Source organism: Hydra viridissima, unplaced genomic scaffold (assembly GCF_058129835.1).
Source record: "Hydra viridissima isolate aposymbiotic clone 2 unplaced genomic scaffold, HvirCarnegie_v1 scaffold_14, whole genome shotgun sequence".
Classification (NCBI taxonomy): domain Eukaryota; kingdom Metazoa; phylum Cnidaria; class Hydrozoa; order Anthoathecata; family Hydridae; genus Hydra; species Hydra viridissima.
Window position 1 is genome coordinate 2,057,501 of NW_028324313.1, and position 17,445 is coordinate 2,074,945.

At 27.7% G+C, this 17,445-nt stretch overlaps 1 protein-coding gene across 1 annotated transcript in view; it reads left to right on the forward strand.

Moving 5' to 3' along the window:
• Nucleotides 1-9,307, forward strand: part of LOC149878770 (uncharacterized) — a 15,851-nt gene extending 6,544 nt beyond the window's left edge. Inside the window, exons 9-22 of the mRNA XM_090071533.1 lie at nucleotides 509-562; nucleotides 649-739; nucleotides 1,483-1,515; nucleotides 1,644-1,721; nucleotides 1,818-2,140; nucleotides 2,396-3,104; nucleotides 3,195-3,223; nucleotides 3,315-3,425; nucleotides 4,062-4,163; nucleotides 4,416-4,635; nucleotides 6,911-7,288; nucleotides 8,179-8,394; nucleotides 8,484-8,733; nucleotides 8,817-9,307. Of these exons, the coding sequence (XP_089927659.1) occupies nucleotides 509-562; nucleotides 649-739; nucleotides 1,483-1,515; nucleotides 1,644-1,721; nucleotides 1,818-2,140; nucleotides 2,396-3,104; nucleotides 3,195-3,223; nucleotides 3,315-3,425; nucleotides 4,062-4,163; nucleotides 4,416-4,635; nucleotides 6,911-7,288; nucleotides 8,179-8,394; nucleotides 8,484-8,733; nucleotides 8,817-8,898 (2,676 nt within the window). The 3' untranslated portion in view covers nucleotides 8,899-9,307. The remainder of the gene's footprint in view (nucleotides 1-508; nucleotides 563-648; nucleotides 740-1,482; nucleotides 1,516-1,643; nucleotides 1,722-1,817; nucleotides 2,141-2,395; nucleotides 3,105-3,194; nucleotides 3,224-3,314; nucleotides 3,426-4,061; nucleotides 4,164-4,415; nucleotides 4,636-6,910; nucleotides 7,289-8,178; nucleotides 8,395-8,483; nucleotides 8,734-8,816) is intronic.
• Nucleotides 9,308-17,445: the final 8,138 nt, after the last annotated feature.

Genomic DNA, 17,445 nt, shown 5'->3' on the forward strand with positions numbered 1-17,445 from the left:
TACTGCATAATGTGCATGATCTGAGCATTTTTGGTATTCTGTGTCATAATTTATCATACGTTTATTTTCCTTTACCAGCACAACACAATAAAATTTCACAGTTATTTTGTGAAGTTTCATCCTGTTGAGCTGTTTAAGGAAATTTCACAGTTATTCTGTGAAAATTACACATTTATTCTGCAAGCAAATACATAAGCTATTTGCAATTAATAATAAAACTTGAAATAAAAAATAGAGTTTGAAGTATTTAAGTTCCTTAAATGGTTTTTGTCTAAAACATAATAATAAACTACATGAGCAAATTTTTTGAGCTGAAATTCTTTTTACTTATCATCCTAGTAAATATCACAGCATATTTCAGTTGCCCATATTTGTTTAATTTACTGAAAGATTTGTGGGTTTTGTTAAATCTGTACTATTTTTATTTTTAAATGGTGTAATTGGTGTTTACTCAAGTTATTTTTTATGGTTTTTTAATTAATCTTTAATTAGATTATTTATTATGTAGGTCCTTCAAAGAAATCATGATGGACGTTGGAAAGGTTTTGTAGTTGGGTCAAAGGTTTATTTCTAGAATTTTTATTTTAAAAATTTTTAAATTTGTTTAGACTATAAAAAGTATAGTTGCAAAATGTGTTTGAAATATAGGAGGAAACAGTTGGGTTTTTCCCTGCAATGGCCGTTCAAGTTATCTCTCAGAAAGCAGTTTCTGGAAGCTCTCTGTCACCAAGCACACCAAGTAAATGCCTTAGTTTGTTCCTCTCCATTTTCGTCTGGTTTTTATATTTAATTTTTTAAACTACTTTTAAAATAAGTTTTCCTTATTTTTATTTAGTATTTTTGTTTAACTTTATTATTTTTATTATTATTTTTTTTTTTAATAATTTTTTAAAATCTTTTGTTTTTTTTATATAAAATCTTTTTAAATAATGTTAATAATATAAAGGTGATAGTATATAAAGCAGCCTCAGGATGATTTTATGAAAAGTTTTGTTAAGTTTTATGCGAAATGATCTATTAAACAAATTTGGCATGTTCTTAATTCTTTAGATTTTTTATTTGGCTCATTCAGCTCATGATTAAAACGTCTTTTGTAAAACATTCTTTTGGGAATTAATTAACATTAAGTTTTGAAAAGGGAAAAAACATTTTGAAGTTCAACACGGTTTTAAATATGAGGCTAAAGAGTTTATTTTCTGGTAAATATTAAATGAAATTTCAGAATGTATTTTCAACTTCACAAATATTTTATCATTTCCATTAACCTTACTTTTTTGCAAGTTTTTCTGAACTCCAAAAACAATTTCTTTAAAAAGTTCTATAATAAGATTATAGCTTAAAATATTACTAAATTTTGTTTATTACAAGCAATTTATACTATATTACTTTTAAAAATCTTTTCATTTATTAGTTTATATTTATGTCAAGTAAGTTTTACTTTTTTTTTTTTTTTTTTTTTTTTTTTTTTTTTTTTTTTTTCAGGTAAAAGTTCAAGGAATTCAAAAACTGATCCAAGTAATGTTTTTTTTTTTTTTTTAAGTGTGCAGCAATATGACTTTTTTTTAGATTTTTTTTAGAATGCAATAATAATGAGTGATTAATATTTTAAATTTTTTCTAAACTTTATTTTTTTTTTAAATAAGGTTCTCCTGTTACTCCTACGCAGAAGCCTATTGGAGTTGTTCCTATAGGAAGCTTTGAAGTGCTAACCTTAGCTAATGGTATTTTAGTTTCTCTTCAATAGGAATGAATAATTAAGTACTTTATATTTTTTTTCAAGTTGACTTAATAGTCAGGGAATTTTGTTTTTTGTTTAGCAAATCCAGAATGCATTGCTCCTGTAATTAAACAAACTGCCGGTGGAAATGTACTCACTCACATGAACAGCTTTAAAAGCAACAAGTATATGTATGCAGAAAAACCAACTCACCATGATGAATTGCAACAACCTCCTTTATCGCCGAAGTTATACAAAATGAATGTTTCTCCTGAAAAACAGACTTCAACCCCACTGAAAAGAGGTCAGTCATTAAATGCGCACTACACATCTTCACGAAATAGTTCTGATGAGAATAAAAAGTTTAGGCCACGAGTATCAAGCACTGGATCACCAAGGCGAGATGGTTTGAAGAAGCAAACTGTAATTTTTTTTCTTATTTCTGATCTGTTAGAAATCTAATAACAATGTACAGAAGAACTTTATATGAGTTTCATTTTAGTTTGCAGTCAGTTACAAACCCTGTTTTGGTATCATATTTATAAAAAATTCCTTATATATTATCATATTATTGTTGTTTGTGAAGAGATTTATATTAAGTATTTTATATTTTAGTTTTCTTTCTTTTGCTTTTAGTAATAACATTTATACATTTTAAAAATTTTTATTTACTTGCAGCACTTAAGTCCTAAAAGTCATTGTAAATCTATTGAGATTCCAGAAAGCACTTCTCCTACTAAGCGTGACCCATCATCAGACACTTATACAGATGTTTGTCACTTAGTTTATGCAGAAAGTCCTAAGCAAGTTTCTAAAAATAGTAAAAACCTATCATCCCCACATCCTTCAATTAACAATGCAAACAAAGAGATCTGCAATGGCAGTACTGCTGCAAGCTCTACACCAAAATCAGCTCATATAAAACATTTTAAAAGTAAAGATCATAACCTTCCTTATAACTATGAAGACATGTCCGGTTGTTTTAATCCCCAATTACAACCTCCAGCACAGGATTTGCATTTGAAACAATCTCGTTGTGTTCCTATGAGTGATTATGGTTCAATGTGTACTACCTCATCCAGTTCATTAGAAACAGCTGACCACCAAACTAGTCACCATGAAGAGTTGATGGAAAAAATTCAACGTTCCTATAACTCTTCTAATAAGTTTTATGAGCAGAACAACCATCACAGCACTGCAAATAGTAATGAAAAATCGCACAACTATGACAGTTATGATGGTTATAATAATGAAATTAATAGAACTTCAAATCATCTTGAAGATATGAGTTTTTTTTCACCGCCTCTTCCTTTGCCAAAAAAAAGGGAAAGATCAAATTATGAAAACCATGATGAGGTTTGTCAAACAAGCAGCAATAGTGACAAAGGTATCTTTTTTGTCTCTTTTTTTCTTTTCTTTTTTTTTTCAATTGGTATTTTGGATAATACAATAATGGAATCTATTTGTTTATTTTCAGAATTTGATTACCCTGAACCAAGTAACAATGTAAGTTGTGTAAAAAATTAAATTGATTAGCAATTTTAGAACAATATATTTATAAATATATATTGTTCTAAAAGATTTATTGTCCTGTTAGGCAGAGAAGCTGGTGTTGGATTGGTTGAATGAGCTTAAGCTTACTTTTTACTATGAGCATTTCATATTAAATGGTTTTGATATGACCAGCATACAAGCCATAACACCTGAGGTTAGCAATTTTTTATTTAAAGTGAGAGTATGTTTAATTTTGTAATCAGCTTTTTTAATGTTTCTTTTAGTATTTATCTTTTTGTTTTGTTTTGCATGTTTCTTTAAGTGTCTATTTTTTTGTTGCACACACGCACACACTTCTTCCGTACACGCACGCACACACACACCTACACACACACTTCTTCCTTATAATTTTCAACCTTTCACCTTACACCTTTCAGTTTCATCTTTGAAGAATTTTTAATCTTCTTTTGAAGGCTCATAAATTAGATAGGAGAAAACAGTTCCATTTAGTGAGTTTTATAGTCAGTCAGCAAATGTTTGATTAGTTGATTTATATGCAGTTAGCAAATGTTTGATTAGTTGATTTATATGCAGTTAGCAAATAGTTGTTTTTAATAATTGTTTTAGTGAAATATTTTTCTTCTTGATTCATATTTAAGTCAGTGAAATAATTTTGTTAATGATTTCATACCCAATGGTTTGGATAGTTTGTAAGTTAGTAGTCTGATGGAAAATTAATGAAAAAAGTTAACTAATAATTTTTTGGGGGATACTTTCAGTCCATTGCATATTAAAAAAAATTATTTATATTAAAAAATTTACTTCATATTAAAAAAAAAAATTTATTTAGGATTTAAATTCCCTTGAAATCATGAAAACTGGTCATCGTAAAAAGTTGTTATCTGAAATAGCAAGACTTCCAGTCAGCAATTTGCTACCAAGTCAAAAACCAGTAAGTTTTTTTACTGATTGAAGCTTTTAATAAATCAGTTAGGGTTTTTTGTGTGCCATTTTCTGTTAGATTTAACATAAATTATAATAAATATTATTAACATACATCCTACATCAGTAATAATTTATAATATTTTAATAATTAATGTATTTTTTGATTATATTACTTTTAAATATAATTATAGATAAGTATAGTTTGTTTTAAAATCATGCTTTAAAAAAAATTTGCAAAATTGTGTTATTTTTTTGATAGGAAAATGTTCGAAAATGGTTATCAAACCTCAACCTGTCACAATATGAACCAAATTTTGTGGAAGGTGGATTTGATGATATAGATTTTATCAAAGATCTAGATAAAAGTGATCTTGACATGATTGATATTAAAACAATTGGGCACCAAAAGAAACTTTTAATGGCTGTACAGCGCTTGCATGATTTAGAACTTACAGATATATTAGATAGGGCTGTTGAAGGTATTATATCTGTCCACATATTTTTTAGATTATTTGTATTGCCACAAAAAATTATCAAAAAATTATATGCTCAACAAAGTTTTATTAAAAAAGTTTTTCATTTTTCTCTCTTCATTGTCTTTTATGAACATGCTTTTAACTTACTATTAGGGCTACAGATAAATGTTGTAAATATAAGTACAAATATATATATATATTTGTACTTATATTTACAACATATATATATATATATATATATATATATATATATATATATATATATATATATATATATATATATATATATATATATATATAACATTTCATCTGTTATATATGTGAATCATAGTTTACTACTTTAGTGACAATTATACCATCTATTGATAAACTCTATTTTTTTGTTTTGATAGCTTTAGCTAATATTTGCTTTTAGCTTAAAAAAGCCTATTATAAGGGAAAGAAAAAATGTGTAAAGTCCATTCTTTTACTATTTTGTCTACATATTAATTATTAAAATTATTTTCATAATAATCAAGGAAATTTCACATTGCATAAATCAAAAAAGAGAAAGTATTGTTCATATTTGAAGTTTCAGGGGTTTTTTTCGTGTTATTGTGTTTACCGTCCTTTATCAAGGTTATATTTTGACATGTTTATGTTAATTTTTTTTTTTTTTTTTTTTTTGAAAAAAAAATTTTTAGTGGCCTCAAAAGATTTTGACATAAAATCAACAGACATGAAAACATGAATTGCATATTGTTTTATAATCTTAAATACAAGTAATAAACAGTTTTCTTTTCTCTTGTTGATATCAATATTTCTGTTCACTTAGGTTAATTTAGAAAACCTCTTCAGTGTTTGTGTAACAGTTCAACAACAGCTTTAAGTGCACTTAAAAACTGTGATAGCTGTTTAATTCTACTTTTCTGACACATGTTTGTAATTCATGTGTCAGCACAGTGAATGTTGCTTCTACTTGGCGTGCTTGTAGTTTATCATGATTTTCAGTTTTATGTTTTAGAATGAGTTCTTATTGCCTTTTAGTATATATTAAAATAGTAGTATTATTAGCATGTATATTGGTATTAAAATCATTACTTTTACTGATATTGTTGCTATTGTTGTAGATTCCTTAGTATAAGTTTTGTAGCTGTAGTAATTCTATTTCTATTTAAAGATAAGTATTAACCTCTTTGTTAAAAAAATTATAAAAACCAATAAAAGTGTATTAATTGAGTGAAAGTTTTGCGGATGCTTAAGAAGATAAAGGCTTATTGACAATTGAGAAGGGTTTCCTGTGTGACAATTTTGCATAAGTTCCTAGTTTGACAATCAAAGTAAGATAATTAAAGTTTTATGCGGGGATAAAGCAAGAATAGAGGAATAAAGGAAACAAGGCTGTAGGATAAAACTTAAGATAAAAATTAAGTTTAAATTATTTTTAATGTTAAGTTCTAAACAAAAAATATTTCACATATTTTCTCCAATTTTACATAAGTTTTTTTTTTTTTTTTTTTTTTTTTTTTTTGTGATTATTTTCTTCTCTATCCAACCTTTTGATCTTTTAAACTCATCAAGTGTGTTTTCTTATATTTTTTTTTATGTGATTGAGGAATCATGCAGCCAATGAAATCACTTTTGAGTTAGATTCTTGAATTTACTAATATTACCATGCAGTTTTCTGTTTGTTTACACCATGTTTGTTTGGCTTTTATTAGTACTATTCTTATCATTTGTAATACTTACATCAAACAAACATTTTTTACATTAAAAAAAGAATTTTTTAATTTTTTAACTTCTTATTCTTGTTTTAATGCTTTGTTTTTTTTCCTCTTGTCTTTTTTTTTTTAATGTTTTTGCTTTGTTTACATTTTGCAGCTTAGGAAAGTTGTTGTGATTTGTTCTCAACATTTATTTCATCAAAAACCACTAAGATTTTGATTACAATTTAATTTTGCAATTGTTTTGTGCAGGATGCTTTTAAAGATTCCTGTGTTGAGGAGATTACTCAGAAATTTCTTAATTATTGTTCTTGTTGATTATGATTTGCAATCAATTTATAATGAAATAATTTTTGTCTGATGAATTAATAATCCCATAAGTTCATCAAAGAGACCAAAACAATGAAACATGGCTTAATATTTCTACAGTTTTTTTTTTTAATGCTAAATGTTAAAATGTTAAATGTTTTTTTAATGTTTAATGTTACCTTCAATAAGTATTTATTATTTTATTTTTTTACTTTTTGTTCTTTTCAAATCTTTTTTTTTTTTCTTTTTTTTTTTTTTTTTTTTAGCGAGTCCAATAAATAGAAATTATAGCTTTCATCGTGATCTTTCAAGAGCCAAAACTGATCATACCTCAGATTTAGTTTATAATAAAATGTCTCCATCATTGGATGATGATTTGCCTCCACCACCATCAAGTATACAAATGCATGAGAACAATTCTCCACATAATCCACATATTGCTAAAAAACCTGTTGCTGCTCCGGTTTCTGTAAATGGAAAAGCTCCTATTTTGAAGCCAAAACCATCAGTCAAGTCAGTGAATAGCGACTCTTCAACTAGTTCTTCAGACATAGTCACTAATTTAAGAAAAATTTCGGTTAACTCTCCTCCTGGGGAAGTACAAGGTGACCAAAGTGAACAAGTTATTTCATCAAAGTCTCGAGGTAAAATATAAGTGTAACTAGAGGCATATTATTATGATTGTATCTATAGCTTCATAAATAAGCTGTTGAGTTAGTTAATGAATGAATTTCATTCTAAAATAGTTATTACACTCAGGCATTGAATTCAATAAGCAAGACAAGATTTTAGTTTACAAGATAGTTGTTAAGTAATTCAATAGTATTCATACAGAAAATGTGATGTAAGAAAAAAGATGAAGAAAGTCTTTAAACAACTGTTTAGTTTTTATAAAAAAAAAATTGTATCATTTTCTGTACTCAGTGAAAATCTGCAATAGTTGTGAAAATCTCAGTGAAAATCTGCAATGATGAACACAGCTAAAAGCAAAGGTTCTTATACAAATGACATTACAAATTATTATTAAAAAAAAATTAAAAAAAGTGTAGTGAAAGGGATTTGTAATTACTCATTTAATAGAATCCTTGAACAAAAAAAGAAGAAAATAAAAATTGAAAAAATTTTATGATTTTTATAAATTAAGAGTAGTAAAATTAAATGACAAGAAACTAAAAATGCCCCCCCCCCCCCATTCTTAGTTCAAATTGAAAAAAAATAATGAACTAAAAAAAAATAGACATTTTAAAAGTTACTTTTAATGTGAAAAAATTTGTCATGTTTTTCTCATTTAATCCATTGAATAGTTATTACAAATTATTACCTTAGAAACTTCTGTATTATTTCTCTGCAAGTCTTAAATTTTTAATGTCCTATTAATGTTTTTTAAAATACTCAGTTTTCTCTGGGATTTTTTTTTTTTTTTTGGTTTTTTTTACTATTTGAATAAAAAGATGGAAAGGATTTTTTTGTCCTTTTGAAGTTCTTCATTTTACACTTTTACTTCATTTTCTTATGGCCTTCCTTTCTTTTTAAGATATTTTTAAACAAATGGATAGGCGTATAAGCACTGGTGAGCAAATGATAAGTCCACCCAATACAATGACAAGAACAAGTTCTGTAAGCAATTCCAATGTGCGAAAGACATCTGACATAACTTCTGCACCTCCTATAATTGCACCAAAACCATCAGTTAAAAAGCCTCCTCCTCCTGCACCTCCTAAAAGATCAAGCAGTGTTAGTGTTCCTTCAAGTATGTTTTTTTTTTCTATTTAAATTTGTTTTTTTTCTTTTTTTCATATATATATTTATGTAATTATACTATAACTGTGCTTTATATAGATGATGTACCTGTTTATCATCCATTCGAGCCTGTTCTAGAGAATGTGGTTCCCTCCTCAGAAACATCACCTAAAATGCCCTCTTTTACGCCTGCACCTCCACCTAAAAAACAAGTTTTAGTCCCGGAAGCGTCATATACGATTCCATCTCAGTCAGATTTACCGTCGCCACCCCTTGAGTTGACGTCATCCCCTAGTCATAATCTTGAGGAACCAGGTTCCGCAACTCTCCAAAAGAATGGAGAAAAAGGGTATTTTTTAAATATTTTTAAATTCATTTTCATAACTACATTAAAAAAAGATTTATTAATCTATTTAATTTTTTTTCTTCTAGTTTTGAAGAAACAGACGATATACTTGCTGATATAATGGCAGATATTGATGACTTTAGCGCTCAGATTGATTCCATGTTTTAAGCCGAATAAAATAAAACACGCTTCACACAGTATATGAAATGGCTATCACTCACTAAGCATGTTTAGCCTCTGGTTCTTATCTATGAGAAAATTTATTAAACAGCTGCGAATTACATGCTGCTTGAATGAATAAAAGAGCTTTTAAAAACAAATATTTATTTATTGCGTTTTTACTTTCTTTTTGTGGTTTCATGTTAATAGTGAACCGTTTTAGGCTTTTTATTTAACGGAAACATTTTAAAATTTTTTGCGCTGTTTCTTCGTTCTAACTAATGCTGTTTTCGTCCTGCATGTATTTGAAACATGCCCAATCTGCGCGCAATTTGTAGTCTTATTCGCTTTTTTATTGTTTTTCTTTTGCCGTAAGTTTGTAAAACTGATTGTATATTATGTGTAAATAGACATATCACTTTGTTGGAGTTTTTAATTACTGCTACACTTATTATTTTGCTTTTAATGATTGTCTTTTTAAATAATAGTCTCAATGCTACAAGAAACTTTCGTGTATTTGGATTTACCGTGGTGTGAACTAAAAAAGTCCTATGCTTTAAGAAAGTCCTAATTTAAGAAATGCCAAATTTCATATATACATAAAATTAACATTAAGTGAAAAAAAAAAAGTTCTTTTAACTAACTAGATATCTAATTAAAATAATTAAGTTATTTTCCCCAAGCGTTTATTTTATATATACGATATTTATCATTTCTTAAATTAGGACTTTCTTAAAGCATAGGACTTTGTTAGGTCACACCACGGTACTCAGAAAAAATTAATTATTGGTAATTAGAGTTGTTAACAAGTATAAATAGAAGGAAAATGAAGGAGATTGTTTACTTATAAATTAGTTAAAACTTCATTATTAGTAATTAACAGAAAAACGCCGATGCCTATTTTTAAATTAATACTTATTTCTTTTAATCCCTACATTTCTGTAAGTACCAGAGACAGTCGCTAAACTATAAGCGAGAGCTCAGATTCTTATAAATCACGCAGCACCTGGATCTCTTTGAGAACGTTGTTTGTCCTCTAAAATGGAATTCTAAGCACCTCAGTACTTTGTTTAAAACCGCTGATGTTTATAACATTACTATGAGGTTTTACAGTACCTTTGGAGATCGCAGCATGAAAAGTTCTTTTTTAAAAACAAGGAAACAAGAGATATGAATGAGAACTCTCTTCTTGACTTAATATCAAACATCCAAAAGTTAGATTTACGTTAGATTTTCGTAAGTTTCGATAGCTAAAAGTTCGGAATTGAAATGAACTGTTGAAGTTTTACAACAAAATAATAAAATGTGATAATTGGTCTATATCAATGATATATATTTACTAGATATCTAATTCGCGCTTCCGCAGTGAAGCAAATTTTTTGCCAGCCTGAAATGACGCAGTTATAAATAAAAGCAAAACAAAAATGAAGCATTGTTAGTTTAAATAAAAAGGCTACCGGCATTAAAAGCTAAAAAAACTTGCTTCACTTTTTCTTGAAGAATTTTTGTGAAGTTAGACATCTAGTTAATATATATCATTGGTCTATATTTCTTTGAATTCCAGATTAATAATAGTTTAATTCAACAGGATAGATTTCATAGCAAAATAAAACACAAGATTGTTTACGCATGATTGTTTTTGCGTGTAATATTTTTTTTTTTCTCAAGTCAATCAAAAAGGCTGTAAATAAAACGAGTGATAGAGATATTTAGAAATAACATCATCAACTTTGATTTTTTTTTTTTTTTTCTTCTTTTTCAATCTTTCTATTTTTTCTTATACTTTTAAATCGTAAAATTCGTCAATTTGTTTATTTCTTTTAAATAAATCACAATCGCACACCGTCGTCGTAATTAAATAGCTCTTTTAAAGTAAAAAATAAATTTTTTTAAAGAAGATGCCTAATTGCATTTGTTTAATTTTCAACATTAGCAGTTTAGGCACAAAACTGGTTGTTAAAGATTTTATTCAGGAAGTTTTCAATGCAGAACATACAGGCTAAGCTTTGCGTTATTAAACTTCAAAATTAAGAGAGATTACAAATATCATATCATGAACTTGGCCTATTCAAAGGACTACAAATCCAGCGTCATCTGCAAAAAAACGCTTTAATCGTTAAAGTCGAAGCAAATATTTTGGGTATGTTAACATAATCTCAATCGATTAATCGTATTTTATTTGTTTGTGTCCGCGGGGAAATAACAAACGATCTTAATGGGGTAACTTCGAACGTTTAAAGTTAAGAACACACGGACGTCAGAACACACGGATGTCAGACGGCCAGATCTTAAGTGTTTCTTACTTTAGTCACATTTAGTTTTAACAGATAAGTTGTTAGATATATAATTTCCTTTAATAGAGTTAGTTTAGAAATTCAATGCTTTATTTCCAATTTACACAGTTGCACCTGAAAAGTATATACTTGAAAATATTCAGAGGTCAGAAACCCAAAAAAATTTCATTGTTTTTATACAATATGCATTATAAAGTCTGACAAAGTAGCTTTTTTAAAAGATAACAATTATTAACAAAAAATTTAACGAGTCAATCAGTCAGTTCAAAGTATCGCGTTTATGTACTTTTGTCAATAACACTTGTTAAGGTTGTATCCTTTTTAATGACTACGCTTTTATCAAACAATTATTGTTATGGAAACAGCAGATGCTTACTACATTCCAATGTATTCTAAAACTTTGAAAGCAATTTTTAAAAGAACGCAACTTATTTGAATGTGGCTATGAAACTAACCAGGTTAGCTATAAAACTGCCCAGTTTATCTATGATTAGTTTGTTGAGTTAATTTACTATCCCTAAATGTGCTATTTCATTTTTCTCTTCTGGTTCACTGAAATTGATTAAATTTAAATTACTCAACTCGACGAATTTGTGCACCAAAGAAAAATTTGTTCTTTTCAAACAAAAAATGTTAATTTGTTTTTTAAAGAATATAGTATACACTATCAAGTTGTCATTTATCACTCAGCGATAGAGAATCTATATCAACTCAATGGGTAATGTGTTTAAATTAACCAAGAAAAAGTAAATTAAGAAAATAATGATGGTAGCATTAAACTTAAATACTAAAAGCAAAAAAAAAAAAAAAAGCTGGAGGCAGCAAAGAGGAAAGATGGAAAAGAAGCGGAGGAGGTTCAGTTTTAACATCAAATTTAAAAGGGTTTAAAAAGGTTTCAGAATATTATTAAAAGTTATTTTGATTTTTTTACGCTCCCCTTAACTTATTTTTAGATAATTTCAGATACTTTTTCCAGGATTTAAAATTTTTCTGTTTTACAGCTTTTATTGTTTAGAGCAAGTTATCTTTTTTCAAATAACAACCATTTTTTAAACTCTTGCGATATCTTTTAAATAAACTTTTAATTTTTGTATATATTTTTCCCCTAAGGACAATGTGAGCAAAACTAACCTTTTCCTTTTATCTTAATTGCTAGGTTTTGGTCTTTTTGTATTAAACCGTTGATTTGTTAACAACTTAGTGGCGTATTGTTTTCATGCTTAAAAGAGTTTTATTAAGCAAGCTGATTCAAAGAAACTTTATCGCAACCAAATTTGCGTCGCACGGAGATCATTAATGCGAATCTAACAATAAACAGTTGAGTACAATTGCTAGATAAACCGCTGTACTTAAAATAAACGACTTTATTAAGTTGATTTACTAACTCCGCTGTCACTCGAAATACTTTAAGCATCGACATTTGGTTTTTCGGTTTTTATTAGTAACGAAAAGTAACCAACCTCTAAATCATTCTTTAAATAAAACTATCTGAAGTTTTTTAGAATAAAACACTTAATGCGTTTAAAGCAGCAATGTTTTTAATGTGATAAATTTATGTTTATACATTCATTTGTTATTTAAATCTGTTAATAAAAATAAAATTAATGGTTGTAATCAAATAGGAATTCTGCGCAATGTCTTGAAGGGTTGAAACAAAATAGCATGAAACTTTTTTCTGGAATCTTAGAGCTTTACACGTCTCTCTCTATATAAATTATTTTAAATTTGACTTATTTCAAATGAGTTAAGTAGAAGTTCGAACATTATTCGTTACTATTCGTTAAAAAAGCAAACCTTAAACTAAGGGTGGAATGCAAGAACCGAACTTGAGTCAAGTTCGACTTGAAATCTCAAGTTCGACTTTGTCAAGTCAGACTTGAAAATTTCAAGCTCGTGCTTGAGAAAGTCGAACTTGAAAAATAGTCGAGGCGTTGAATTTAGGGCGTTTATCGGAAAATGCACTTCGCAACCAATAGCGGTAATGGATTTTTTTTACGGGAAAAACCTTTTACTGAAACAAATTCCGTGTAATGATATTTGTATAATATACGATTAAATAAAAAGTTAATAACAGTAAAAAAAAAAAAGTTCTTGCTATGTATTTTTCATCAGAAAAATAAATTCATCTTGGCACTTTCAGTTCCAAATCCTAAGTTGTTGGTAAACAACGGTTGGTCATATGTACCACTTAAGTGATCAAGACAATTTCTCTTGATTTCTCCATTTTAACAGATTCCATTTGAATTAAAATACATGGAAATGTTCTAGAAAATGCAGAATCTTATTTTGACGCTTTTTGGGGATGATACTATACTACAATGTATTTTTATTTATCTTTTTACTAATACTTTAATGAAAATAATGGTTTTTTTTAAAAATACTGAGAAAATTACTTTAAACAAAATTAGTTTTCTCAATACTAATACTACATAATACTATGTGTGTGTATATATATATATATATATATATATATATATATATATATATATATATATATATATATATATATATATATATATATATATATATATATACATATATATATATACCTACACATATATATACCATTTACATATGTAAGTATACCATTTACATATGTAAGTCAATAGAGATCACATATGGAGACAGGTCTTCTGAAATTATTGGGCCACTTATAGAAACAGAAAAGAAAACTTTTAAAAACCATTGATAGCATCTTGCTCATTAACACATGAAAAAGAACAAAGTTTAACGTTAAACAAAAATCTCTTAATAAAAAAAAATACAAAAAAGCAATATAATGAAATTCATGATCTTGATAAAGAACTAATGCAAAAACAAATAGAAATAGATGGTATAAAAAAAAAACTCTCTCCAGAAAAAGCAACAATACAAACAAAACTTTGTGAAAATTTTCACAGTTAAAATTTTCACAAAGTTTTAAAAAAGCAACACAACAGAATTATTCTATGTGAGGATTATTATTTTCTAACAATATCAGATCCAAATTGTTTTTGGAATGTTTTAATTTATCACTTTATTTTTTAGTGAAATTGTTTTTTTCATATGTAATACTATTATGAAATACAAAATGTAATTCTTTTGAAATAATATGTTGTATAAATATTTGAAAATAATGCTTTTGTTATTAGACCCTTTATCCATTATCAGACACAAATTTTTTTAAAAAAAATTAAGTCTGAAATTTGACTTTTGCTTTGTTTCTGCAAAAATATCTTTAATGAATGCTTTAGCTCCACATTCTTCATTGCTATTTTGTATTTCATTGCCTCCACAATAATCATTTTGTAGAAGGGCAATGTTGTGAAGCACAAAACAGGATATTACTATAGCTATGGAATTTTGCAGTTTTGTTCCTAAGGGAATGTTAAGGCAAGGGTATTGTTTTTTTTTTATATACCAAAACAATATTCAACAACAAAATTCAACATGTGTGTACTTCTCAAGCTATAAATGTATCTGATTTCATTTTCATTTTTGGGTTAGAAAAAGGTGTCATTAAATATTGTTTATAAGGATAGCCAGAATCACCTGAAACATGAACAACATTAAAAAAAAAATCCCTTTTTGTTTCGGTAAAAAAAGGGATTTTTTGAATTTGGTAAAATCTAAATAATGGTTGATAAATATAAATATTTTCTTTATCTAAGAAAAGTTTGAAGTTTGTATGAAATAGCAAAATCAGATATCCATGAAAACTTATAATCACTTTTGCTGAATTATCAAAGAATCAGCTTCTGTTGGAAACTTTATGTACTGATATCTTTTGTTAGCCATTTGAATTGAAATGTTCTAAACCACTGGACAAACAGTTGAGTTTCAGCTCTTCCAAATCTCCTGTTATTCTCTAAGAGAGTTTATTTATTGTTACTTAAGTATATTATCATTTTTTGGTATAAAATGTTGTTATTTAAAAACGTAATGTAAAATCTACAATAAGAAGGTGCCATTTTCTGATACCATTTCTTGAATATCTACTCACTTGGAATGAACCAGTAGCATAAAACCGAAATGCAATAGCCAGTTGTTGTACAGTTGAAAGAGGGCACCCTCGATTGTTAAAATTGTTGTTAATAATGTCATTAGCTAATATTAAAAAGGTTTTTATTGGAAAATCTGTAGCACCTTTTAAATTCTATACCGTGGTAAACTTCTAAAGGATTAGCTCTGTCAATAATAAACCTTGGTATGTGACTTGGCTTATTTTTTCTTCTTCTTCTTCTAAAATTCAGCTCATACCGATTCATTTTTGAACATTTAAAAAAAAGATTTTTTAATACTTCATGTAATTGTAACTACTTCTCATGAACTCTCTTTTACTCCTTTTACACGTATCACCTCTTTGTATAACTGCAACTATTTATTACTAAATGGAATTTACTTTTATACTGTATCACAAAAATGTGCCTTAATCAACAGCCTTTTATAATGCTAGGATGTTCGACATTTCAAAAAGCTAATAAACATTTCTAACGGCATCAAAATATGACATGTTGGATCATTACATACGAGTTACAGGATGTTTTAAAAGACACACGTTTTCGCAATGTTAATATTCAGTTTTCTGTAATGAATTCATTGACATATATACTTTCACAATGTAATTTTTTAATTAATCACGTCAATATACCCAAGTAACTACTTTTGCTTGTTAAAAACTCATTTTCATACTTGCAAAGGTTGTAATAAGTTATATAGTAATAGTAAAGTTTTGTTACGCATCAGCAAAATGATAATGGCGGTCTGTTTTTTTTTTCAAGTTTGGTTTCAAGATTGGTCTGGAGCAGACTTGAAAAAATGACTTGAAAATTCAAAAATTCTCGTTTTTCAAGTCTGACTTCAGTTCAAGTTCGCTTCTTGCATTCCGTTCAAGTCAGACTTGAGATTTGAAGTCTGACTTGAAATTTCAAGTTGGGTTCTTGCATTCGGAAGGAATTTTTGCTCTCTCAAGTCTGGTTTGAAGTCAGACTTGAAAAAGGTCTATTTTTAGCGGTTTTCAAGTCTGACTTGAGTTGAAGTTCGCTTTGTGCATTCGCTCAAGTCGCACTTTACGTTTGAAGTTCGACTTCAAATTTGAAGTTCGGTTCTTGCATTCCACCCTAAATGACGTAAAATAAATGATGCTTAAGAGACTGTCTGAGAAATCTAGGCAAAGTCTGGAAGTGATGTCTTCAAATTGTACTCATTTTTAGATATTTTATAAAATACAATGAAAATGGGCCACTGGTTATTTTTTTTTCAAAAATTTTTATTAATTACGGAGATATTGGGTCCCAAAATTTGGCCCGTTTTGAGAAAATTTTGCGCATGGAGTGCAATTGCTACTTTGAGGAGTAGTTTTAGCAACATGAATATGACAGAAACATTTCTTTTTAATTTTTTTACTAATCTGGGTAGGTTTCTACAGTAAAAGTAAAAATTCAACATGATTACATTTTCAGTTGTCTAGAAATCGTGGTCCGAAACCCCAACATTTGAACTTTTACCCTAACTTTGAGCTCTAATATCTCTTAAGGCCAATACTTGCACGTAGTTTTTTTAGGTGTTTTTGAAAGACACTAAGACATACATTGATTTTTTGAAACAAAAACCATGTGCATGCAAGGACCTGGGAAGGAGTAACCTGCCAAAAATCACTTTTTGCGTTCAACGCACTTTGATAGATTACCCATAACAACTGTGGCCTTAGGTCCACCATAAACAGTATAAGTTATTTATTTTCCTTAAATATGCATCTTCCAATACATGAAAAAAAAATCCATGTGCTCTGGTGATAAAAAGCCTACAGAAGTCCAAGAAGTAGCCTTATTTTGCCAATTTTTTAACTAAAAAAATACCCTAGCAACGGTATAGATATATTTAGCAACGGCTACTTTACAGCCTTATCAATTAGTGCTGCTATTAAAAATTTTAATATAATACTTTTTTATAAAGAAACTGTACAAGATAACTTGAAAAAAATACATATAGCACTTAAAATAAAAACAAATAAAAACTATATATAAATAAATACAATGTTCAATCTAATATAATATATTATATCAGGTGGAACATTGTATATATATATATATATATATATATATATATATATATATATATATATATATATATATATATATATATATATATATATATATATATATATATATATATATATATTTGTGTTTATTTTATATATTAAACAGAACATTTTATTTATTTCATTTGTAGATAGAACGAGATAATACTGCGGGGACGAAATGACTGCCGACTTAGTATGGCA